This window comes from Meles meles, chromosome 19 (genome assembly GCF_922984935.1).
Source record: "Meles meles chromosome 19, mMelMel3.1 paternal haplotype, whole genome shotgun sequence".
In the NCBI taxonomy this organism is placed as follows: domain Eukaryota; kingdom Metazoa; phylum Chordata; class Mammalia; order Carnivora; family Mustelidae; genus Meles; species Meles meles.
In genome coordinates, this window is record NC_060084.1 from 51,849,753 (window position 1) to 51,873,360 (window position 23,608).

The following is a 23,608-nucleotide window of genomic DNA, read 5'->3' on the forward strand; positions in this document are numbered from 1 at the left end:
GCTGTTGGGTCAAACATTACTCTGGAGGTTTCTATGAGGATGTTTTGGGATGAGACTTCCACTAAAGCCCGGGCACTTGGAGGAAAGCAGACTGCCCTTCCGGAACGTGGGTGGGCTGCAGCCCATCGGCTGGAGGCCTGAACAGAAGGACAAAACGGGCCTCCCCCAGGCGGGCAGACTGCCTTCAGACTTTCCCAAGCAAGATCTGCTCTCCCTGCTTCTCCAGCCTGCTGCTGTGGGACCTGACCCGCAACTCCTTCCTGAGTCCCCAGGCTGCCAGCCACCCCCTATCATATTTTTGACTTGCTAAGCCAGCACAGTCACATGAGCCAATCCCTTAAAATAAGTCTCTTTCTATGTATGCACAACATTCCAGTGTAATGGAGGCATGGCAGCTGCGGTGGGGGGGGGGGGCGGGGAACTGGAGGGGCCTCTACAGACGGCAGTGTATCTTGGGACTATGTTATTGAGGCTGAATCCAGAAGATACTAAAGAAATGTAAAGGCATTTTAAGGGGACATTTAGGGGACGGGTTCCAAGGAGGAAATTTAGAAGGGGTCTGGGGAACATTCACTGTAGCAAGAGCTTGTGAAGGGGTGGGAGGTGGGGCGGTTGGACAAGGAGGTAAGAAGGGGACCCCCTGAAACTCCCAAGTCTGGACTCCGACAGCGTCGGGCTCTCAACTTTGTCATGAATTCGCTGGGTGGCTCCCGCCACAAAATAACAAACAGGGAGCAACAGAGAAAGACCAAAAGGAAAAGAAACAAAGAAAAAAAGTTTTCAAGAGCGAGGCAGAGACAATACTCAGAGGCTGGGCGCAGGGCCTGGGGTGTGCCCTGCAGCTGGGGGGCGGGGTTGGATACTCCCGAAGTCAGGGAGCAGTCTCCGGACAGGATGTGAGAGAGGAACTGGGGTCTCCAGTCACGGGAGCCAGCTCAGGCTGCAGGCTGGAAGGGAACTTCGCTGCCGTGAGCAGTGCTGGGGCCCAGGCCCAGGGAGGACGGGCGGCGGTCGGGACTCATGGATCTGAGGGAGGAGTGGTTTGGGGTCCTGCACTCCGGGTCTGAGGGAGGAGGGGGCCAGGGGCTGGCGTGGGCGGTGGGAGGGGGGCCTGGACTCCTCCGACCGAGAGAGGAGAAAACTGGGGACTAGGACTTCCGGGTCTGGGGAAGCAGGGGCTGGGGGGTCTGGACTCCTGGGTCTGAGGGAGGAAGGGCTGGGGGTGAGGACTCCTGGGTCTGAGGGAGGCGGCGGCTGGGGGTCTGGACTCCGGGGTCTGAGGGAGGAAGGGCTGGGGGTCTGGACTCCTGGGTCTGAGGGAGGAAGGGCTGGAGGCCCCGGACTCCTTGGCCTGAAGGAGGAGGAGGCTGAGGGCTATGGACTCCTGGGTCTGGGGAACGAGGGGTTGGGGGGCCCAGACCCCTGGGTCTCAGAAAGGAGGGTGCTGGGGCTGGGGACTCCTGGGTCTGGGGAAGGGGGTGGCTGGAGGCCCTGCACTCCTTGGCCTGATAGAGGAGGGGGCTGGGGGTTTGGAGTCCTGGGTCTGGGGAAGGAGGGGCCCTGGGACAGGGGCTCTCGGGTCTGAGGGAAGAGTGGTGCGGGGGTGGAGGCACCCTGGACCCCTGGGTCTGAGGGAGGAGGGGGCTGGAGACTTGGACTCTTTGGTCTGGGGAAGGAGAGGCTGGGGGCCCCGACCCCTGGGTCTCAGAAAGGAGGGATCTGGGGGTGAGGACTCCTGGCTCTGAGGGAGGAGGCGGCTGGAGGCCCTGGACCCCTGGGTCTGAGGGAGGAGGGGCTGGGTGCCCGGACCCCTGGGTCTCAGAAAGGAAGGAGCTGGGGGGCCTGACCTCCCAGTTCTGAGGGAGGAGGGGCCGAGCGCCCGCGCTCTCGGTCTGAGGAGGAGGAGCTGGGGCTCGGATTCCAGGGTCTGAAGGAGGAGGAAGAGGCGGGGCCGAGCGCTGAGACAGAACTCTCAGCCTATCCAAGCTCTGTAATTAATTAACCCAAAAAGATCAAATGAAGGGGTGAAAGTTCGCCGGGGTGGAGGGCAGGGTGGCCAGCCGCGGTCGCGGAGCCCCGGGGCCCCCAGGCGCGAGTGCGCGCGCTGGCCGAGCCCCTCGGGAGCTGGGGGAGGAGGGGGCGGGGCGGGGGTCGGAGCAGTCACGCGCCCCCTCCCGCCCCAGGTCTCCCGCTCAGGATGGGGGTCCCCCGGCCTCGGCCCTGGGGGCTCGGTTTCCTGCTGTTCCTGCTGCCGACGGTGCGCGCAGGTGAGGGGCCCCGGCTGCGGGATAGGAGGGAGGCGCCCGCGGCCGGCGGCCGGCGAAGGGACTAGGGAAGCGAAGCGAAATCCGAGGTTTCACTCGGGCGGGCCCGACCTTCACCGAGCGTCGCTCGATCGCTGTTCTTCTTCCTCCGTGGCTGCGTCTGCGGGCCATCTGGTCGTTTCTCTCTGAGTCTGTCACCCCCTCTCTGGGTCTGTTCCCGTCCTTTTTGCGTCGTCCCCTTCCACTCTGTCCCCTCCGCCCCAAGTCTGTCCTCCACCTCGTGGATCTGTCCTTCTCCTCTGGGAGTCTGTCCCCCACCAAGCCTGTCCCCCTCTCTCTGAATGTGGCCCCAGCCCGTCTCTCTGGATCTGTCCCTCCCCAGTCTGTCCCTTTCCTCTCTGCATCTGTCCCATGTCCCCGTCGCCCCCAGGCTGTCTCCCACTGTCTGGGTCTGTCCTTCCTCTTTGGGGTTGAGTCTTTCTCTTTCAGGGTATGGGTCCTGCTCCCGGTCCAGGTCCTCCCCGCATCTGCTTTCTTGGCCTCTGTCTCCCTCCCGCAGAGAGCCATCTCTCGCTCCTGTACCACCTCACCGCCGTGTCCTCTCCTGCCCCTGGGGCCCCTGCATTCTGGGTGTCCGGCTGGCTGGGTCCCCAGCAGTACCTGAGCTACAATAACCTGCGCGCAGAGGCCGAGCCATGTGGGGCTTGGGTCTGGGAAAACCAGGTCTCCTGGTATTGGGAGAAAGAGACGACCGACCTGCGGAGCAAGCAGGAGCTGTTTCTTGAAGGTCTCAAAGCCTTGGGGAAAGGAGGTGAGAACCGGACGCCCGCGGTCTGAGCATGGAGGGGCCGGGCCCCCTGCTCCTGGGTCCCGCTTACCTGTGTGTGGGCACCCCAGGACCCTACACCCTGCAGGGCCTGCTGGGCTGTGAGTTGGGCCCCGACAACGCCTCGGTGCCCGTGGCCAAGTTTGCTCTGAACGGCGAGGATTTCATGACTTTCGACCCTAAGCTGGGCACCTGGGATGGGGACTGGCCCGAGACTGAGACCATCCAGAAGACGTGGATGCAGCACGCGGGGGCGGTCAGCAAGGAGAAGACCTTCCTGCTCAACTCCTGCCCACAGCGGCTGCTGGGCCATCTGGAGAGGGGCCGTGGGAACCTGGAGTGGAAGGGTGAGCAACCTCCAGAGGGATCCCTGGTCCCCATGGAGCTCTCTGCCCCCGCACCCCCATCTTCGGCCTCCTCCTCTTCCCCCAGCCTCTTCCCTGGCCTCCTGGCCTCCACTCTGCCCACTGCAGCGCCTCCCGGACATGTCCTTAGGGGTCTTTCCACACCCAGAGCTGCCCCCGCTGCTCTCCCACACACAGGCCTCCCCTGGAGCTCAGAGACTTCTGGACAGAGCCAAGTTCCTCAGCCTGGCCTGGAGGCCCTGAGGGGCAGTGGCCTCTGTCCCTCCCCTCAGCCTGCACCTGCTTGGCTCAGGCAGACAGGCTCACCCAGAGTTTCTCGAGCCTACATCAGCCCTCCCCTTTCTCCACCTCTGCCCTTCTCTATCCGTTACTCTGGTGTCACAGCCGGGGAGGTTTTCCTGTGGCCCGTGAGGCTTTCCACTTGCCTCTTTTGGACCCCTACGATGCCTTGCATGACCCCCCCTTAAACACAGAAACAGCCCAGCTGTACTTGCACGCATGGCCGGGGGATTCTCAGGGGCTGGAATTAGAGCTCTTTTGTCCTCAGTGTCCCCATCTTGCAATGCCAGCTTCCATCCTGGCCCTCAGGACAGACCATGCTCTGCCTAGCAGCCAGAGGAATGTTTTGAAACATAAATGAGCTCCTAGCCTACCACTGCTTAAAACTCTCTATTAGCTTTGCCCTAGTCTCACACTACAATGCTGCCTCTACTCTGTGGCCCACCCGTCCCCGCCAGTGGCTGGGCCTGGCTGCTTTCCATCACTATAATTCCACAACACCCCAGCCATGTTGGCTTTCTCTTTTCCCTTTCTCCAGCTGTCAGGTTCTTGCCCTCCTCAGCCCCTTTGCACCTGCTGTCCTGTCTGCTTACAGTTCTCTGCCTTGGGGTCCTGCCATGACTGGGTCCTCCCTGATCACCCTGGTTAAAGTGTGTCCCCATACCATCCCGCATTACTGTCTCCCATGCCACTGTTTTATCAATTCATTCACTACAGTATCTCTGTTTTTCCTTTTTCATTGAGGTGTAACTCACCTACCTAAAGTACATTGATTTTGTTTAATGGCTGCCTGTGTACCAAGATCTAGAACATTTTTAGTTTTTTTTTTTTTTTAATATTTTATTTATTTATTTGACAGAGAGAGAGGTCACAAGTAGGCAGAGAGGCAGGCAGAGAGAGAGGGAGAAACAGGCTCCCCACTGAGCAGAGAGCCCGATGCGGGGCTCGATCCCAGGACCCTGAGATCATGACCTGAGCCAAAGGCAGAGGCTTAAACCACTGAGCCACCCAGGTGCCCCACATTTTTAGCACCTTACAAGACTTCCTTGTATCCCCTCCCATTCCATACCTCCCAAGGGCAACAGCTGACCCAATTTTTATCACCATGGCGTTGACTGATTTTGAACTTCAGATGACCGTAAGCGTGAGCCCGTTTGCGTATGGTGGTGTAGGCCCCAGATTAGCTATAGCAGGTAGAGCTAAACACTTTGCTCAAAGGGGTTGAGCCCGTTTCAGAGTCCCACCAGCTGTGTTTGAGAACTCCAGTTGCTCCACAGGCTTGCCAGACTTTGATATCGTCTGTCTTGAGTTTGAAGCATTCCAGTGGGTGTGTGGTGGTGTCTTACTGTGAAGCATTTTACATTTCTCTGATGATAAATGAGCATCGTGTACATGATTTGGCAAAATCAGACAAAATCAGATCAGTGAGGGGGCGCCTGGGTGGCTCAGTTGGTGAAGCCTCTGGCTCTCGGTTTCAGCTCGGGTTGTGATCTCGGGGTCGTGGGATCCTGCCCTGCACTGGGTTCCGTGCTCAGCAGGGAGTCTGCTTGGGAATCTCTCCCTCCCTCCCTCTTCCCCTTTCAAATAAATAAATCTTTTAATAAAAAATTCAGGTCAGCAATTTGATGACTAGTGACAGGGAACTTCTTCACGTTATTGACAGTTGAGTGTCCACTCTTTTGGAGTGGCTGTGTGAGAGTTTTTGCCCATTGTTAAATTGGAATTTTTATCTCTTTTTCTTATTAGAGTTCCTGATATATTCTGGATAGGAATCTTTTGGCTAGGTTAGATGGTTCTATTGGAAATAACTTCTCCTGGTGTGCAGCTTATCTTTTCACCCTCTTCATGAAACATTTTTTTTTTTTTGAAGATTTTATTTATTGATTTGACAGACAGAGATTACAAGTAGGCAGAGAGACAAGCAGAGGGGTCAGGGGAGGAGCAGGCTCCCCACGGAGCAGAGAACCCAATGTAGGGCTCGATCCCAGGACCCTGGGATCGTGACCTGAGCTGAAGACAGAGGCTTTAACCCACTGAGCCACCCAGGTGCCCTTGATGAAACATTTTAATGAATAAATTTCTTAAGTTTAATGAAGATCAACCCATCCATCTTTTCTCTGTAGCTTTTGTGTGTGTTCTCTTTAGGAAATCTTTCCTCTCCCAAAGCTATGAAGGTGTTCTTCTAGGTCTTCTAGAAGCTTGGTTGATAAGTAACTTTTACATGTAACTGTGATCTGTCTTGAGGTAATTGCATGTGAGGGTGTGAGGTAAGGGTTCAAGGTTCATTTGTCCCTCGAGGATCTCCAGTTGATCCAGCATCATTTGTTGCAAGACCACCTTCCTGTCTCCTCCACGGAATTACAGGGGAACCTTTTTCCTAAATTAGGTGTAGATGTGCTACTTGTTTTTGTTTATTTGTTTGTTTGTTTGTTTTAAGAATTCACCAATGAGGGGCGCCTGGGTGGCTCAGTGGGTTAAAGCCTCTGCTTTCGGCTCAGGTCATGATTCTGGGGTCCTGGGATTGAGTCCCATGTCGGGCTCTTTGCTCAGCGGGGAGCTGCTTCCTTCTCTCTCTCTGCCTGCCTCTCTGCCTTCTTGTGATCTCTGTCTGTCAAATGGATAAATAAAATCTTTAAAAGAAAAAAAAAAAGAATTCACCAATGATGTCACCTGGGCCTGGACTTTTATTGTTGGAAAGTTTTTAAGTTATGGGTTAAAATTATTCAATCATTATAGGACTACTCAAGTTTTTTTATTTCTTCTTGTGTCAGTTTTGGAAGGTTGCATTTCCTAGGAATTTGTCCAGTTCACTTCAATTTCAAATGCACTGGTATGACGATTTTCATAACGTCTGCTTACTATCCTTTAATGACCGTAGGATCTGTCTTATTTTCTCTCATCACAACACTTTCACGGTCTGTTTCCTTTGCATTTATTTGGACACAAATATTTATCTCTCTTCCCTCATTAGAACATGAGCTCCACGAAGACAGGGACTTTTGCTCAAAAAGATTTTATTTATTTTTTTGAGACAAACACAGAGAGAGAAAGAGAGAGAGCACTAATGGGGGATAGAGAGAGGGAGAAGCAGATTCCCTGCCAAACAGGGAGCTGGACACAGGACTCAGTCCCAGGACCCTGGGATCATGACCTGAGCTGAAGGCAGATGCTAAACCAGCTGAGCCACCCAGGTGCCCCAAGACAGGGACCTTTGTCTGTCTTCACTGCTGTGTCCTGGGTGCCTAGAAGAGTGTTGGGCACGTGGTTGATGTTCAGTGTGTGTCTGTTGTAGGAAGGAATGGATGAGTGGTGGATATCCTCACTGTGGATAGGTGGGGGTCCCCATCCCCTCAAGAATGTCCCTTTACCTTTGCCACTCTACCCTCCAGGCTCAGCACAGTGTAGGGGATAGGGCGGGGCCTGCTGACTATGGTGGAAGGAATGGAGGCTTCTGTACGTCCTTCCCCGGCCCTCACCAGGTCTGGCCCTAGGGGTTCATGGGTTTGGGGCTTAGGTCTGTCTGCCTGTTTGTCCACAGAGCCGCCCTCCATGCGCCTGAAGGCCCGACCTGGGAGCCCTGGCTTTTCTGTGCTCACCTGCAGTGCCTTCTCCTTCTATCCCCCGGAGCTACAACTGCGGTTCCTCCGGAACGGGCTGGCTGTGGGCTCCGGAGAAGGTGATTTTGGCCCCAATGGCGATGGCTCCTTCCATGCCTGGTCTTCACTGACGGTCAAAAGTGGCGACGAGCACCACTACTGCTGCGTGGTGCAGCACGCCGGGCTGCCGCAGCCCCTCACCGTGGAGCTGGGTAAGGTTCGACAGAGGCATGATACTCCCTGTCTCTGGCTGCCTTGCAACTGCCTTCTGCCCCACTGCTGCCAGTCTGCCTTCCCTCCTGCTGCTGCTGCTGCTGTTGCTTCTGCTGCTGCTGCTACTGGCCTCACTGGGTCTGTCCACCCATTCACCGCTCTGGACAGTCCATCCGAAGTTTTGCTGCCTTCCCTCTTGCTGCTGCTAGTCTGACCATTCGTTGTCTGCTGCTGCCAGTCGTCCCTCAGCCATGGCCAGTCCTCTGTGAATCTGACGAGCTACTGCTCTTTGCCCGCCCTTCCTCTCCGCATCAGACTACCATGCACCCTGCCGCTACGGGTCCCTTGGCCAGTGGGACTGGGACCCATCTTGGCTCTTCTATGCAAAGCGGGGGCGATCTGCACGGACCTAGAACATCAGCTGACCGGCGTTCCCTCTGTCCACACGCACTCCCCAAAAACCTGATGCTGCGATCTCTGTGGTTAGGAGGGACTGAGAATCCCCAGGCTCTGGCCCTGGCTCAGATGGGCCAGAGGGTTCCCTCTGCATCTCACATCATTCTCTGGCTGCAGAATCACCAGCCAGATCCTCAGTGCCCGTGATCGGAATCGTCATTGGCTTCTTACTGCTCACGGCAGTGGCTGCAGGAGGAGCTCTGCTGTGGAGGAGGATGAGAAAGGGGCTTCCAGGTGTGGAGCCGGAAGAGGGAAAAAATTCAGAGAGGAACAGATCTGGAGTGGGGGCGGAGGGGGGGGCCCGGATCTAGACAGAAAGGAACAGAGACAAGGGAGGTGGTGGGACGGGAGGGAGGAAACAGAGGCTCTGAGAGGGGACAGAAACCTGTGGAGTAGGATAGAGACTGGGAAAGACAGACAGACAGACATGTGGGGGAGGGGCAGTCAGGAACCCTGGGGATTTCAAAGATTCTCATGACCTCCTCCACCCACTTCCTCTTCCCTCAGCCCCTTGGATGTCTCTCCGAGGGGACGATGATGTAGGGGCCCTCCTGCCTGCTCCCGGTGTACCCAAGGATGCAGACTCGTAGCTCGTAAATGCATTCTCAGCGGCTGATATCACCCTCCATCCTGGCTACCACCAGCTAATGTAGTCAGGCCCCCTTCATGCTGTGAGACCTCCTGGAATCCTGGTATTTCTGAGCCTCCAGAAAGAGTCCTGGGCCCAATGATCTTCTGGATTTTTCCTCTTGTGTGATCTGCCTCAGTTTCCCCTCCTGATGATCATGGCTCTTTTCCACCTCCACATATAAACACGAGTTTGGGCCCGAATCATTGTATTCTTATCATTTCGACTTTCGCGGGGTGGGGGGAGGTAGGAGAACACGTGTGTGTCGTAGGGGGGTTAGGGATAAAGAACATAAGCCCTGGGCTTCAGATCTCTCCGGAGGCAGTTGCCAGTTGTGGAATATGCCAATTTTATATACCAAGTCACATCTTTTTCACTCATAAGTTTCACCGATATTTACCGAATGCCGACACTGCGCCACACATTTTGAGGAATTCTTGGCTGGAGTCGGACCTGTCTCCTTGGGTGGAGCGGAAGGGAAGCACTGTTCCCTCTTTGAGGGAAAGGGATGCCTCCTCTGGCCCCTTGGTTCCCTTCCTTCTTGAACCATGCTGACAAAGGGAAAGATAAAAATACACCTCCCCCCGGCGCCTGGCCTCAGTCGGAAGAGGATGCGACTCTTGATCTTGGGGTGGTGAGCTCCAGCTTCGCCCTCAGTGTAGAAAGTATTTAAATAAACAAACCAAACAACCCCAAACTCCGAAAAACCCCAAACCACCTCCCAAGAGGCTTGGGGAAACAGTATCGCTGAACGTGGTCGGTGGTCTGGCAGGGCGCTGAGATGCCTGCCGGGAGTTGTAGTTCTCGGAACCCGCGTCTCTCCCGGGCCGCCCACCCGCCTGCCGGGGGAAGGGGGGGCGGAACCTCTGCAGCCACGATCTTCTCTGTGGACGTGGCGTCCGGGCCCGCGGCCTTCTCTGAGCTCGCCGGCCCCGCCCCCTGGGGGTCCTTCTGAGCACTCATTGGTCGGAGGGCGGGGCCTCTGCGCTGCTGGAGGCGGGGCCTGGCTGGAGAGCCGCTAAATTGGGCATCATTTCAGAGAAAGCAGAGCCCACTGTGTAGAGCAAAGTGAAGCTGGCTAAACTGGTAAAGGGAGATGGGGGCGGGTGGCTTGCCCAAAGAGGACGGTCCGGGTTCTTTCGAGTCGGGAAAGTGGGTCCGGGCTGCAAATAACGCCTGGGGGCCTGCATGATTGCTCTCTGGACACGACCCCGCCCCGCAGTGTGCGTGGGAAGTGCGCCACGTCTCGCGCTTGATACCCCCCACCAGCGGCTCTGGGACCGGTCTGGGACTCCCTCAGAAGATTCAGTCCCTACCTCTGCTTTTACCTCTGAGAACCCCGCCCCCTTTTTCCCACCCCGGCCCTTCTTGAGCCCTAAACTTTGTGGCCAGCTACCATCACTCTGTCTTGTCTTCGGTCTCTCCGCCCCCGCCCCCATTCTCCTGTCCTGTCTCTGTTGTTTTTCCTGTGACCCCTGACTTTTAGTCTCCACTGCGCCCTAGGGACTGATGATGTGGCGACCATCACTTCTGCTGCTGCTGCTGCTGCTGCTGAGGCGCGGGGCCCAGGGCAAGCCATCCCCTGATGCAGGCCCTCATGGGCAGGGGAGGGTACACCAGGCGGCCCCCCTGAGCGAGGCCCCTCATGATGACGCCCACGGGAATTTCCAGTACGACCATGAGGCTTTCCTGGGACGAGAAGTGGCCAAGGAATTCGACCAGCTCAGCCCAGAGGAAAGCCGAGCGCGTCTGGGGTAGGAGAGAGATGGAGGGGAGGATTCAGGGTTGTAATTTTTAACAGGGATGTGAAGGGAGGCTTCAGTGAGAAGGTAATATTTGAGCCATGTGGATATATGGGGGAATAGCACTCCAAGCAGAGGGACTGTAAGTGCAAAGGCCCTGAGGCAGGAGCGAGCCTGATATTTGCAGAACAGTGAGGCCCATGTGGCTGGAACCCAGTGATGGAAAAGGAGAATGTGGACGGTGATGGCAGAGAAGGGAAAAAGAGGTCACGGTCTTCAGGCCACAGTGGAGATTTCAGCGTTTCTCTGAGGGAGATGAGAGCCATGGGAGGGCTCCAAGCAGAGGGAGGGTGTGAGCTGACTTAGGTTTCAACAGAATCCTTTTGGTTGCCTTTTGGGGAACAGACTATAGGTGAGGAAGCGTCTGCAGCTGTGCAGTTGGAAGACAGGAGGGGATGATGACTAGATCAGGATGGAGAGAGTGGTGCTGACTGCTGGCTGAGAGACTGCGGGATGGGACTGGGTGAAGGAGGGAGGGAGGAAGAAAGGCAGCGTTATAGGCTTCACATTTGGCGTAGCATTACTGCAATGCCTGGCGCTGTTCTAAGTGCTTTACAAGGGTTAACTTCTTTAATCCCCACAACCAGACTACAGGGTAGGTTCTGTCATTTATCCTTCATTTTACAGAGGGGTAATCTGAGGCACAGAGAGGTTTCAGTGGCTTGCTCACGGTCACACAGCCAGCAAGAGGAAGCCATAGGATTTGAACCTAAAATATCTGGCCGTGGAGCCCACGGTCTTGACAAGAGCTTGAACCTCAGGGTAGCGTGGGAATCCCGGGACTCTAGCTCCATCCAGACTGATTAGAGCAGACACATCCTGATGCGCGGGGTTGGAGAGGCCGGCGATCTGGGCACGGCCTTGTTGGAGTCGACCCTGGGAACTGGGTTGCGGGGTTTAAGGACGGTGACCAAGAGGAGCCCTTATTGTGGGCTCTGTGAGAGGTTGGGTAAGGACCCAAACCGGTGGCGGGAATGGCCGGGGGACGTGGGGAGGAGGCTTGGGAGCAGATCGGAGCGGCCTGGAGAAGGTGCGCGAGGAACGGCCTTCAGGGGCTTCATAGGCCGTACGGTGCCCGTGATCCAGCCGAAGCATGAGGAAGGAACTGGTGGCCAAGCCCGCGGGGTTGCGGGTGATGGTCCTCGGGCGAAGCCTGAGACGGTCTGGAGGAAGTAGGGGGAAGGGGCGTGACGCAGCACAGGGTTGGAGGGAGAAAGGCCTGAAATAGGCCCGCGCAGCCAGGCGGGCAGGGCAGCGGGCGGGGTTGGAAGGGATGACCTGAAGACCGGCCGCGCCTGAAAGGCCGAGGGGTCGGGTGTGTGCATGGCCGTGGCCATCAAGAGTTCAGAGAGAGTCTTGGCCTAGGGAACCGGCGGGCGAGGGGTGCGATGTGACACCTCCTCTTTGCCCCCACCCCAATCGGACAAATGAAAAAGGGGAGCAAGTAGGGCCCAGGGGCGGAGTCGGGGTGACGGGTGTGGCCCTGGATTGCTTTAGGTCCTTCCCCCAACCAGGGCGTGTGGGGGACCGCAGCGCCATTGGTAGACCCGCAGCGCCTGGATTGAGGGGGCGGAGCTCTGTCCTGGGCGTGGCCCGGGATTGACCGATGTCTCCCCTCGGTGCGCGGGGAGCCATTTTATCAACCTATATGGGGGGGTGTGTTTCAAGTGGGGGCGTGGCTCAGTGTGAGGGGCGGAGCCTGGTCTCCGGGTGGGCGGAGTCTGCGACTGACGTGTGCCCCGCCCCGACTCGCAGACGCATCGTGGACCGCATGGACCGTGCAGGGGACGGGGACGGCTGGGTGTCGCTGGCCGAGCTCCGTGCGTGGATCGCGCACACGCAGCAGCGGCACATACGGGACTCGGTGACCGCGGCCTGGAACACGTACGACACGGACCACGACGGGCGCGTGGGTTGGGAGGAGCTGCGCAACGCCACCTACGGCCACTACGCGCCGGGTACGCGGCGAGATACCGACTCCTGCTCCCCTGAAAACACAGACACTGTGACCTTGACCTTTTCGACAGCCTCATTCTGAGTACCTTTAGCCTAAGAAACAGAATCCCTAACCTTTGCTTCCAATCCTTGATCAAGTTCTACCTGCTTCCAGTACTCCATCACCGGAAACTCCCAATCCCTGATCTCTGGCTTCTCACTCGTGATGGCATCCACGACCTCTGTTACCGTGATTGGGGATCCTTGCCCAGGGACATCTACCTCCCATGCCCTGTCATCCTGACCGTTGATCTCTGACAGAACCCCAAATCCTGGGACTCCTGGGTGGCTCAGTAGGTTAAGCATCTTCCTTCGGCTCAGGTCATGATCCTGGGGTCCTGGGATCGAGTCCTGCATCAGGCTCATTGCTCAGCAGGGAGCCTGTTTCTCGTTTTTCATCTGCTGCTTCTCCTGCTTATGCTTTCTTGCTCTCTATCAAATGAATAATATCTTTAAAAAACAACAAAAACAAACAAACAAAAAAACTCAAATCCATTTACCCCGTGCCCTGACTGTGTTCCGTCTTGTCTGTCCCCATGCCCCAGCCCAGCAACCCCCACTGCTCTTGTTCTCTCCCTCCTGGACCCTCCCTCCACACTCCTCCTCCAGTCTGTCCCTCATGTATCACAGAGGGGTCTTCCCACCCCTGGAGTTGATCCTAATTCTCCCCTGCTGGCAGCCCTTCATGGCTCCCCGGGGTCTCCAGAAGAGACACCCAGCTCCTCAGCCCAGCCTGGCCCACCCCTCTGGCTGTGTTTTTCTGCATTTTCTGGCCAGCCAAGTGGACCTTCTGTAGTTTCCCTGAACTCAGGAGCTCTTCAAACCTCCGCATTCCGCTCATACTCTTTCCTTTCTTGAAAACACCCTTCTCCTATTCCCTGTCCTATAACCCGAGTCTGTATACCTTAAAGCACCAGAGGGTGACCTTGGGGCCCAAAGGGCCAATGTCAACTCAGAGCTCCTTTCCTGGCTGCATGACTTCGGGCTGATTATTTCCTCTCTGTGCGAATCCGTTTTCTCCTTCGTAAAGTGAGAATAGGTGAAAAGACTCTCTTGACTTGCTTTTTGTGAGAATTAAATGCAATTTTGTAGGGAAAGAGCTTTGCATATAATAAGCTTTCATGACAATGTTCCTAATATAAGTAAACAATGAATATATATATATATTTTTTAAGGTTTTATTTATTTGACAGAGATCACAAGCAGGCAGAGAGGTAGGCAGAGAGCGAGGAGGAAGCAGGCTCCCTGCTGAGCAGAGAGCCCAATGTGGGGCTCGATCCCAGGACCCTGAGATCATGACCTGAGCCAAAGGCAGAGGCTTAACCCACTGAGCCACCCAGACACCCCAACAATGAATATATATTAATTATTACAAGTTCTGTGGGGACCTTCCTGCTCTGATTCTACTGAGCTGAATCCTTTGTCTTTTCCCTCAACCTGCCTGGCATTCCTTTCAGTAAAACACAGCTGAAAGAAATTGTCCCCTTCCCCAGGTGAGGAATTTCACGACGTGGAGGACGCCGAGACCTACAAGAAAATGCTGGCTCGGGACGAGCGGCGTTTCCGGGTGGCAGACCAGGACGGGGACTCGATGGCCACACGGGAGGAGCTGACAGCCTTCTTGCACCCCGAGGAGTTCCCTCACATGCGGGACATCGTGATTGCTGTGAGTGGGGGCCCCAGGAGGCTGCTTGCCACTTCCCACCCACATCCTGGGACCCGGACTTCTGAGGTCAGGCCAGCCCACCAGTGTTTACCTGGGGGGAAACCTGGTTTTCCAGCACCTTCCCCAGGGAACCTAGCCTGCAAGCAGATCAGTGGAGGGCAACCTCTCCCCTGCCCTTCGCCTGACCTCCTCATGTCTGATCTCTCCTGGGTCTGCCTTCCCCTTCCTGTCCTCACATTAGGGGTCCAGGCCTCTGGCCTGAAAACATATTCCCCAGAAGTGCCTCAGGGAGCCCCAATCCTGGCCGAACCCCTGAAAAACCCCAACCCCGCACATGGAGTGTCTACTCTGAGGCCATTTCTGCTGACCCCTGTTGTCTTCTTATTCCTTTATAATTTTTGTGCCAACCCCAATTTCTTCTCCATTTTAAAGAAGTTTTTTGTTTTGTTTTTTTAGATTTTATTTATTTATTTGACAGACAGAGATCACAAGAGACAGGCAGAGAGAGAGGAAGAAGCAGGCTCCCCATGAAGCAGAGAGCCCGATATGGGACTCCATCCCAGGACCTTGAGATCATGACCTGAGCCGAAGGCAGAGGCTTTAACCCATTGAGCCACCCAGGTGCCCGGGAGAGAGAATCTTAAGCCCAATGTGGACCCTGACTTGGGGCTCAATCTCATTACTCTGAGATTATAACCTGAGCCAAAATCAAGAGCTGGACACGTAGCTAACTGAGCCACCCAGCTTCCCCAGCAGTGGAAGGATTTTTTTCTCCTTTATTTTTCCCCCAGCAGACCTTAAGTTTTATTTTTATTTTATTTTAAAAGATTTTATTTTATATTTATTTAAAGATTTTATTTACTTATTTGAGAGAGAGAGTGAAAGAGCACACACAGGGAGAGAGAGAAGCAGGCACCCTGCTGAGCCCGGGGTCCTGATGCGGGACTTGATCCCAGGACCCTGGGATCATGACCTGAGCCTAAGGCAGAGGCTTTAAACCACTGAGCCACCCAGGCGCCCCAGATTTTATTTTTAAATAATTTCCAGATCTGATCTGGGGCTTAAATCCACAACCCGAAGATCAAGAGTCACATTTTCCACCAACTGAGCCAGCCACATGCCCCTGACCTTAATTTTTAGAGCAAGTTTAGGTTCAGGGCCATATTGAGCAAGGGGTCCACAGATTTCCCACACCGCCCCTGCCTCCACATGCACACCCTCCCCCCATCAACATCGTGCACCAGAGTGGGACACTCAATACAGTGGACAGACCAAAACCCACACGTCACCACCCAAAGTCCATAGTTCACATGAGGGTTCACTCTTCGTGGAAGGATTTACACCCATTTCTACCATGCCTAAATTTTCACTAATTGTTATTATTATTATTATTATTATTTTAAATTTTATTTATTTATTTGACAGAGAGTGAGAGAACGCTTAAGCAGGGGGAATGGCGGGCAGAGGGAGAGGGAGGAGCAGGCTTCCCACTAAGCAGGGAGCCCGAAGCACAACTCAATCCATGACCTGAGCTGAAGACAGACATTTAACCAACTGAGCCACCCAGGCGTCCCCACAAATTATTATTTTAAAAAATTATTTTTAAAAAATGTAGTTTTGGGGCACCTGGGAGGCTCAGTTGGTTAAGCATCTGCCTTTGGCTCAGATCATGACCCTGGAGTCCTGGGATCGAGCCCCGTGTCAGGCTCCCTGCTCAGCAGGGAGTCTGCTTCTCCCTCTCCCTCTGCTCTCTCTCTCTCAAATAAATAAATAAAATCTTTAAAAAAAAATGAAAAAATAATGTAGTTGAATGTCTAAAATAGCTAACATACTAATGTGTTTAAATGCCCAAAGGACCCCAAAAAACTGGATAACCCTCTACCTTTCCCATCTCCTCGACCCTATCCCCCAACCCCTCTCTTGTGGCTCCATTTCCACAGCTGGTGTGAGGGTCTGTGGCAAGCCTGTTAGGATCAAGGACTCTGGGGCCAGGAGGCCTGGGTTCAAGTCCCAGCCCTGCAGCTTCCTGGCTGTGTGACCTTGGGCAAGTTACTTAACCTCTCCGGGCCTGTTCTTCATCTATAAAATTGTGGTACTGATAACTATTCCTACATCAGGGCTGGTTGTAGGGACTAGATGAGTTAATACACGTAAACCTACAAAACTGGTGATAAATGCTCCTTACCCGTCACATTTCATGCATGCGTCATTTCATGCTCCCGTCAGTACGGGAGAAAACTTCTAGCAGTAGAGTCCCCGCTCCCACTGGGATGTGTGTTTGCAGTTGCTTCCGATATTTCTCAGGCATTTTACTGACCTGATGTGTGCACCGTTGGGGTGGGCCTTCCGGCCCATTCCAGAGGTGACTACGATCCGGAGAGGAGAGAGGTCATTAACCCAGCCTTCTCGAACCCACTAGACTCCCCACCCTCCAAGACCCAAAGTCCTTTTTTTATAACAGATAATGTTGAAATACCTTTTATGCCCCTGAGTTGAGGTTTTTTTAAGATTTTGTTTTAAGTAATCTCTACTTCCAACGTGGAACTTGAACTTACAACCCCAAGACCAAGAGCCTCGTGCTCTACTGACTGAGTCAGCCAGGGGCCCCCTGAGTTGAGATTATTTAACAGACCCTGACTAAGCGTGTGCTGTGTACCGGAAGCACCGTGGTAACACCTTTACCAAATATTAGCCTGAGTGAATCCTCATGGCAACCACATGGGGGTGGGCTAACATCTTCATTTTATTATTTTTTTAAGATCTCATTTAAGAGAGAGAGAGAGCACGCGCATGTGTGGGGGAGGGGCAGAGGGAGAGGAGGAAGCAGGCTCCCCGCTGAGCAGGGAGCCCGATGTGGGGCTCCATCCCAGGACCCCAGGGTCATGACCCGAGCCAAAGGCAGACACCTAACCAACTGAGCCGCCCAGGCGCCCTACCATCTTCATTTTATAGATGAGGACACCTAGGCACAGAGAGATGGGGAGACTTGCCTGAGATCACCCAGACCAGAAGTGCCCCAGCTCGCATTTGAACCCCGGTAGTTGAATCCATGATCCACACCAACAGTCAACAAACTGTCTAACCCGCAGCAGAATCCAGCCCACAACTTGTTTTTGCAAATAAAGTTTTATTGGAACATAGCCACGATCCTAGGCTTCCATGTGCCACAACCAGAGAGCTGATGTGTCATTTCGACAGAGACCATACAGCACACAAACTCAGAACTATTTCCTCTCTGGCCCTTTTTGGGAAAAGTTTGCTGAGCCCTTGTCTAAATTCTGCTGTCCTCTTTTACATTCATTTACATTCATTTATATCGAGTGTCACTTAGAGGGCCCTCTGGCTGGCTCAGTCAGACCATGTGATTCCTGATCTCAGAGGCAGGAGTTCGAGAGGCACACTGGGCACGGAGCCTACTTAAAAAAAATAATAATAATAATAAACAAAAGTTACTTATAAGAAATAACAAGAATTTCAATATGTAAGTGCTACAGAGTTACCAGCTTTACCAAATAACAAAGGGCATTCAATTATACTTGAATTTGTAACAAGTAATATAAACAATTTTTTAGTACATGTATGTCCCACACAACATTTGGGATATACTTATGTTTTAAAAAAAATACCTGAAATTCAAATGTAACTGTGTCCAGTAGTATAAGTGTGTTCCAGATATTGTGTGGGGCGTACTTATTCTAAAGAATTATTGGGGTGCCTGGGTGGCTCAGTGGGTTGAGCCTCTGCCTTCAGCTCGGGTCATGATCCCGGGGTCCTGGGATCAAGCCCCACATCAGGCTCTTTGCTCAGGGGGAGCCTGCTTCCCCCTCTCTTTCTGCCTGCCTCTCCACCTACTTGTGATCTCTGTCTGTCAAATAAATAAATAAAAGCTTTAAAAAAAATTTTTTTTTAGTTCTTCCTCTGAAAGTTGGACGTAAGTGAGCGCCCTGCATTTTTTTCTGGCAACCCTAAAATGTTGGAGCTTTCTTTGTGAGGAAGGCATAGTGGTGTGTCAGACCCTACCCCCTCCTACAGTGAGTTTGAATATAAAAGTGGGGAACAGGGGCACCTGGGTGACTCAGTCAGTTAAGTGTCTGACTCTTGATTGTGGTTCAGGTCAAGGTCTCAGGGTTGTGAGATCAAGCCCCCCATCAGGCTCCCTGCTCAGTGGGGAGTCTCTTTCCCCTCTCCCTCTGTCCTTCACTCCCTCTCCCAAATAATAAACAAACATCTTAAAAAGTGGGGAACAGAAGCTGTTTGCTCAAGAAATGGAGAAAAAAAACGAGAGCAGAGGTACTGAGCCTGGGTCACAGTGGGCCACCAAGTGTGTCTCGCTCTGACGTAAAATGGAGCTGGGGTCTGGGCTCTGCTAACGGGAAGGAGCTCCTGCCCTTGGAGAGCATTTGCTGTTGGGTGTGAGAAAAGCGTGAGGGAGGCAGGACAGGTCTTCTTGGGTGGAAGCAAGGATATCTGGGTTCTCTGACCCCCACCCACTAAGGGCAGGTAGAACCCACGTCATCATATGCCTCAGAAAGCCACCCAACCGCTACCCCTACCCGGGACAGGTCGACCCCATTCAGACTGCTCTGATGCCTGCACATACAGCCAAGCCCGAGCCAGATTCCCTGAGAAAACTTCACATCCCAGCCCCAGGCGCCCAGCCCTCCTGAGGAGCCAGCCCCAATGCCTCTCTTTCCCCCAGGAAACCCTGGAGGATCTGGACAAGAACAAGGATGGCTACGTCCAAGTGGATGAGTATATCGGTGAGTGGAAGCTGATCCCTCCCTGAGGACGCCTGTCCTCCCCCAGGCAGCCCAGAGTATACCACCCATAGGAGAGCAGTGGCCCTCTGAAGTGGGGGCGGGGATGCTGCTTGAGTTCCGGTAGCCACCAAACATTAATTGAGCACCTACTGTGTGCTGGGCCCTAAAAGTATTTATCGATCACCCACTGTGTGTAGGGCCCAGCTAACATTGATTGAATACGTATGTTTGTCGGGCCCAGCAAATCTTTACCAAGCACCTACTCTGTGCCAGGCCCAGGAAACATTTATCCAGGACCTTCTGTGCGCCAGACCAAAAAAGCACCTATTAAGCGCCCACTGTGTGCCAGGACCAGGAAACACGTATTGAGCTCCTACTGCATGTTTGTGGTGGAGGACACAGTAGAGAGTGTCACAGACCAGCTTCCTTCCTGGGAGAGTCTGGATTATCTGCAGTATTAGACCTCAGAGGCTACATTGGTTGGGGTTGGGGAGATTATCTTGAGTCTGCATTTGTACAGCAAAGACTGTGTCTCCTGTTACTCAGGACTGGGGGGCCCCTCGGGACATTCCCAGATTTCCCCTGGGCCCTGCCTCTACCCTTGCCCTCTGGGGGGCAAAGAATTTGGTTGAGGGGAAAACATGGATATTTGTACGAGCTGGAAAACACATTTTCTATGGCCTGTTTTTATGGAACAAACCCTCAGGCGGAACATTTTTATTTAAGCATACTTTATATCTTCCTTACATCTGTGAGAAAGATAGAAGTTTTTTTTTTGGTCAGAAAAAATTCGGGGATCATCACTGAGTCACACGCCTTGTTGCCACAGGCGAGGCTCTGTTCTAAGTGGCTAGCAGCTTGAAAATTGGTTTCATCCCCGTGGCAACCGACAAGAGGGGTGTTATCACCCCTTTTCACAGATGAGGAAGCTGAGGCCGGGGGGTAGATACTTGGCTGAGGTGGAGCAGGATGGCAATCCCGGCAGGAGGAGCCCAAGGTCCCACCCCTGCCCCCTGGGCTTCTCCTTTCCCTGTGGGTTCTGGGTAGACAGACGGGGGCCGCACCCCAGGACTCTCCAGAGTGATGTAATTTTGCAACTGTTGGATGGTAGAGGGAAGGATATGAGCCAGGAGGTTGGAGGGGGCGTCCCGGGCTCTGACCCCGGCTGGGAGGGTAGGTGGGCGGCATGTCCGAGAAGGTGGGAGAGGTGGGGGTGCACCGTGCTCAAGGGTGTAGGTTCTAGAACAAGTGTGCGTGCCTCCCACCTGCCGCCTCCCACCTGCCGCCTCCCACCTGCCGCCTCCCACCTGCCGCCTCCCACCTGCCGCCTCCCACCTGCCGCCTCCCACCTGCCGCCTCCCACCTGCCGCCTCCCACCTGCCGCCTCCCACCTGCCGCCTCCCAGCCATGGGACTGGAAATGAGTTCCTCAACCTGTACTTACCTATACTGACCTGTAGAGGCCGCAGTAGAGGGCCACCCGGGTGGCTCAGTAGGTTAAGCGTGTGCCTTTTCACTCAGGTCATGAGCCCCCTGTCCTGGGATGGAGCCCCGCGTTAGGCTTCCTGCTCGGTGGGGAGCCTGCTTCTCCCCTGCTTGTGCTCTTTCTCTCTCTTTGACAAATAAATAAATACAAATTTTAAAAACGATGGGAGTAGAGTACCCAGCTCCTACAATGACATCTGGTCAACCCAGACGCCCCTGGGGGATGAATGCTAAGTGGAAGGCGGGAGATCTGTACAATGAGATGTTATTCGGTCATAAAAGAGGAGGAAGTACTCATCAGCTACTGTGTGGGTAAGTCTAGTCACCTAGGTCTCACACCCCAAACCTGTCTGACACCCCAAACTAATGTAACATTGTGTGTCAGCTACACTTGAATACAAAATAAAAACACTGCCAAGGGAAAGAAGCGAGACACAGAGGGCCACACTTATTGTATGGAGATGGGAATTAGATTATCCATGGCCTGGGGCTGGGGTGGGGGTGGCGGTGTAGGGGGTCACTTCTTTTTTTTTTTTTTTTTAAGATTTTATTTATTTATTTGACAGGGAGACAGAGAGCATAGGTAGGCAGAGCGGCAGGCAGAGGGAGAGGGAGAAGTAGGTTCTCCGCAGAGCAGGGAGCCCAATGCAGAACTGGATCCCAGGACCCTGAGATCATGACCCCAGCCGAAGGCAGCCTCTTAACTGACTGAGCCACCCAGGTGTCCCATGGGAGCTTCTTAAAGTGGGGTGAGCGGTTCTAAATGTGGCTTTTTAGTATCTCCTCACCAGGCCTATGCCCCTGTCCCAGGCAAACAGATTGACAGTCGGTCAAGGAAATGATCAACCCGCGGCGCCAGGGTGGCTCAATGGGTTAGAGCCTCTGCCTTCCGCTCAGGTTATGATCCCAGGTCCTGGAATCCAGCCCCGCATTGGGCTCTTTACTCAGCAGGGAGCCCTGCTTCCCTTACTCTCTCTCTGCCTGCCTCTCTGCCTACTTGTGATCTCTGCCAAATAAATAAATAAAAAGAAATGATCAACCCGTCCAGTCCCTTTCCTCCTGGCAGGGCGAGCCCCTGCTGGTGTGGCGTCGCTGTTAGCCCCATTCCAGCAGAGGAAGAGCCCGAGGCTGGAGAGCAGGGGCACTGGGCTGCCAGGGGTGCCCGCGGTCGGGAGGCGGCAGGGCGGGACGGAGCCCTGGGGTGCCCGCCGGCCCAGAACCCGGCCTGACATCGCCCCTGTCGCCCGGCGCAGCGGATCTGTACTCGGCGGAGCCCGGGGAGGAGGAGCCCGCCTGGGTGCAGACCGAGCGGGAGCAGTTCCGGGACTTCCGCGATCTGAACAAGGACGGGCGGCTGGATGGCAGCGAGGTGGGCCACTGGGTGCTGCCGCCCGCCCAGGACCAGCCGCTGGTGGAAGCCAACCACCTGCTGCACGAGAGCGACACGGACAAGGTGCGTAGGGGGCTGCTGTGCGGACGTGGCTGGACTCGGCCTGGAGCTGCCCCAGGGTCCTGCTGGGCCAGGGATGAATGAGGAAATGGGTGGTGGTGGGGGGAAGGGATGGTGGAAAGGGAGGGACAGAGACCCCCCACCCCCCGCGGATGGGGGGCAGAAAGGCTCAGAGAGGAGTCTCCCAGACAGGGCTCTTCACCCCTGCTGCCCTCTGACCCTCCCTCCAGGATGGGCGTTTGAGCAAGGCCGAGATCCTCAGTAACTGGAACATGTTCGTGGGCAGCCAGGCCACCAACTATGGCGAGGACCTGACACGCCACCACGATGAGCTCTGAGCCCGCCCCCAATGTGTGCGCTACAGCCTTGTTGCCAGCGGATGACCTGAGGAGGGGACCCTGTGACCAGGCTGCCCCTCCCCATCTGGACCTATGGGGTGTGGACGTCCGCACCTGCGTCCCTCTGCCCCTGAGCTCTCAGGGACCGACCAGGTCAACTTCTCCGACACTTGCAGCCCCTCCCAGCCCTTCCCACCCTGCCTCCAGGGGGCTCGTAGACCCCAAGGGCGAGTGAACAATCCTTCTCACTGGCAGAATCACCCAGCCCAGACCGGGGAGGGGTTCCCAAACCAAGCTCAGCCTCCAGGAGCCTCCACCGACCACCCCAGTGCCCCATCCCAGCCTCACACCACACAGCAGAGAAACACCCGCCCCCCCCAACTCCCCATCCCCTCACCCCTACCCTTGACTCGCCGGAGGGCACTGGCCCCAGAATGCCTCCTCTCTGCCACGGAGGCAATAAACTCCAGTGCGGGGGTCTTGTCTGTGTGTCTCTTAGAGGGGGGCGGGGGCCTCAGGGAGGAATCGGGGGCTGTGGCTGGGTGTCGTGGGGACTGCGGTGCTGAAGGAGAGATCGGCCATTTGGAAAGGGGGCTCGGGGTGTTAGCAGGCTTTGAGGGCACTCCTGGAGAGGGAAAGTAAAACTGGCAGGCTGGACCCAGCCGTGAGCAAGCCAGACAGAACGTTCTGGATGGCGCAGGAAGGCAATGTTCTGTTGAGTGCCCTGGAGAGGCCGTGCTGGTAAACAGAGGTGGAAGCCCTGGGGAGATCTGGAGGGAGAGCTGGCGGGGCAGAGGGAACAGAAGGGGCCCTGAAGCCAGAGAGAGAGAGAGAGAGGGTGTGTGTGTGTGTGTGTGTGTGTGTGTGTGTGTGTGGACCAGGCAGCAGGCCGATGTGGCTGGAATGGAGTCAGCAAGTGGGACCGGTGGGGTGGTGACTGGGAGCAGGTCATACAAGGTCTTGGGGACAGGTCCTTAGATCCCTTTGTGGTGGGATGAGATCGCTAGAGGCAGAGACCCAGAGAGACAGGGACAGAGTTTATTCTCAGGGAGCTGGGCATTCCTGGAGGGTCCCGGGGAGAGGAGTAGATGTGAGCCATGAGGCGTCTTGGGTTATAACAGAGTCTCCTTGCTGCTGAGTTGAGGAGGGGACAGAAGGACAGATATTATTCCTCCTGCAGCCCTGTGAGACCCACTTATCAAATTCTCTTCTAGAGGGGCGTCCAATGGCTCTGTTGGTTTCATGTCTGACTCTTGATTTTGCTCAGGTCATGATCTCAGGGTTGTGAGATTGAGCCCAGCATCAGGCTTCACGTTCAGTGGGGAGTCGGCTTGAGATTCTCTCCCTCCCTTTGCCCCTCCCACACTTGCATGTGCTTGCGTGTTCTCTCTCTCTTTTTCTCAAATAAATAAGGGGCATCTGGATGGCTCAGTGGGTTAAGAGTATGACTCTTGATTTTGGATCAGGTCATGATTTGGGGGTCATG

At 54.9% G+C, this 23,608-nt stretch overlaps 2 protein-coding genes across 2 annotated transcripts; both read left to right on the forward strand.

Moving 5' to 3' along the window:
* Positions 1-858: 858 nt before the first annotated feature.
* On the forward strand, positions 859-8,830 carry FCGRT (Fc gamma receptor and transporter). Its single transcript, XM_045988083.1, has 7 exons — positions 859-968; positions 2,184-2,267; positions 2,824-3,075; positions 3,162-3,437; positions 7,273-7,542; positions 8,117-8,233; positions 8,507-8,830. The coding sequence occupies exons 2-7, from the start codon at positions 2,198-2,200 to the stop codon at positions 8,587-8,589; spliced, it is 1,068 nt and encodes a 355-aa protein (XP_045844039.1). The 5' UTR covers positions 859-968; positions 2,184-2,197; the 3' UTR covers positions 8,590-8,830.
* Positions 8,831-8,963: 133 nt separating this feature from the next.
* RCN3 (reticulocalbin 3) lies at positions 8,964-23,452 on the forward strand. Its single transcript, XM_045988084.1, has 7 exons — positions 8,964-9,713; positions 10,131-10,381; positions 12,185-12,387; positions 13,918-14,090; positions 18,790-18,850; positions 21,588-21,787; positions 22,015-23,452. Exons 2-7 carry the CDS (start codon positions 10,137-10,139, stop codon positions 22,120-22,122), a joined length of 990 nt encoding a protein of 329 aa, XP_045844040.1. The 5' UTR covers positions 8,964-9,713; positions 10,131-10,136; the 3' UTR covers positions 22,123-23,452.
* Positions 23,453-23,608: the final 156 nt, after the last annotated feature.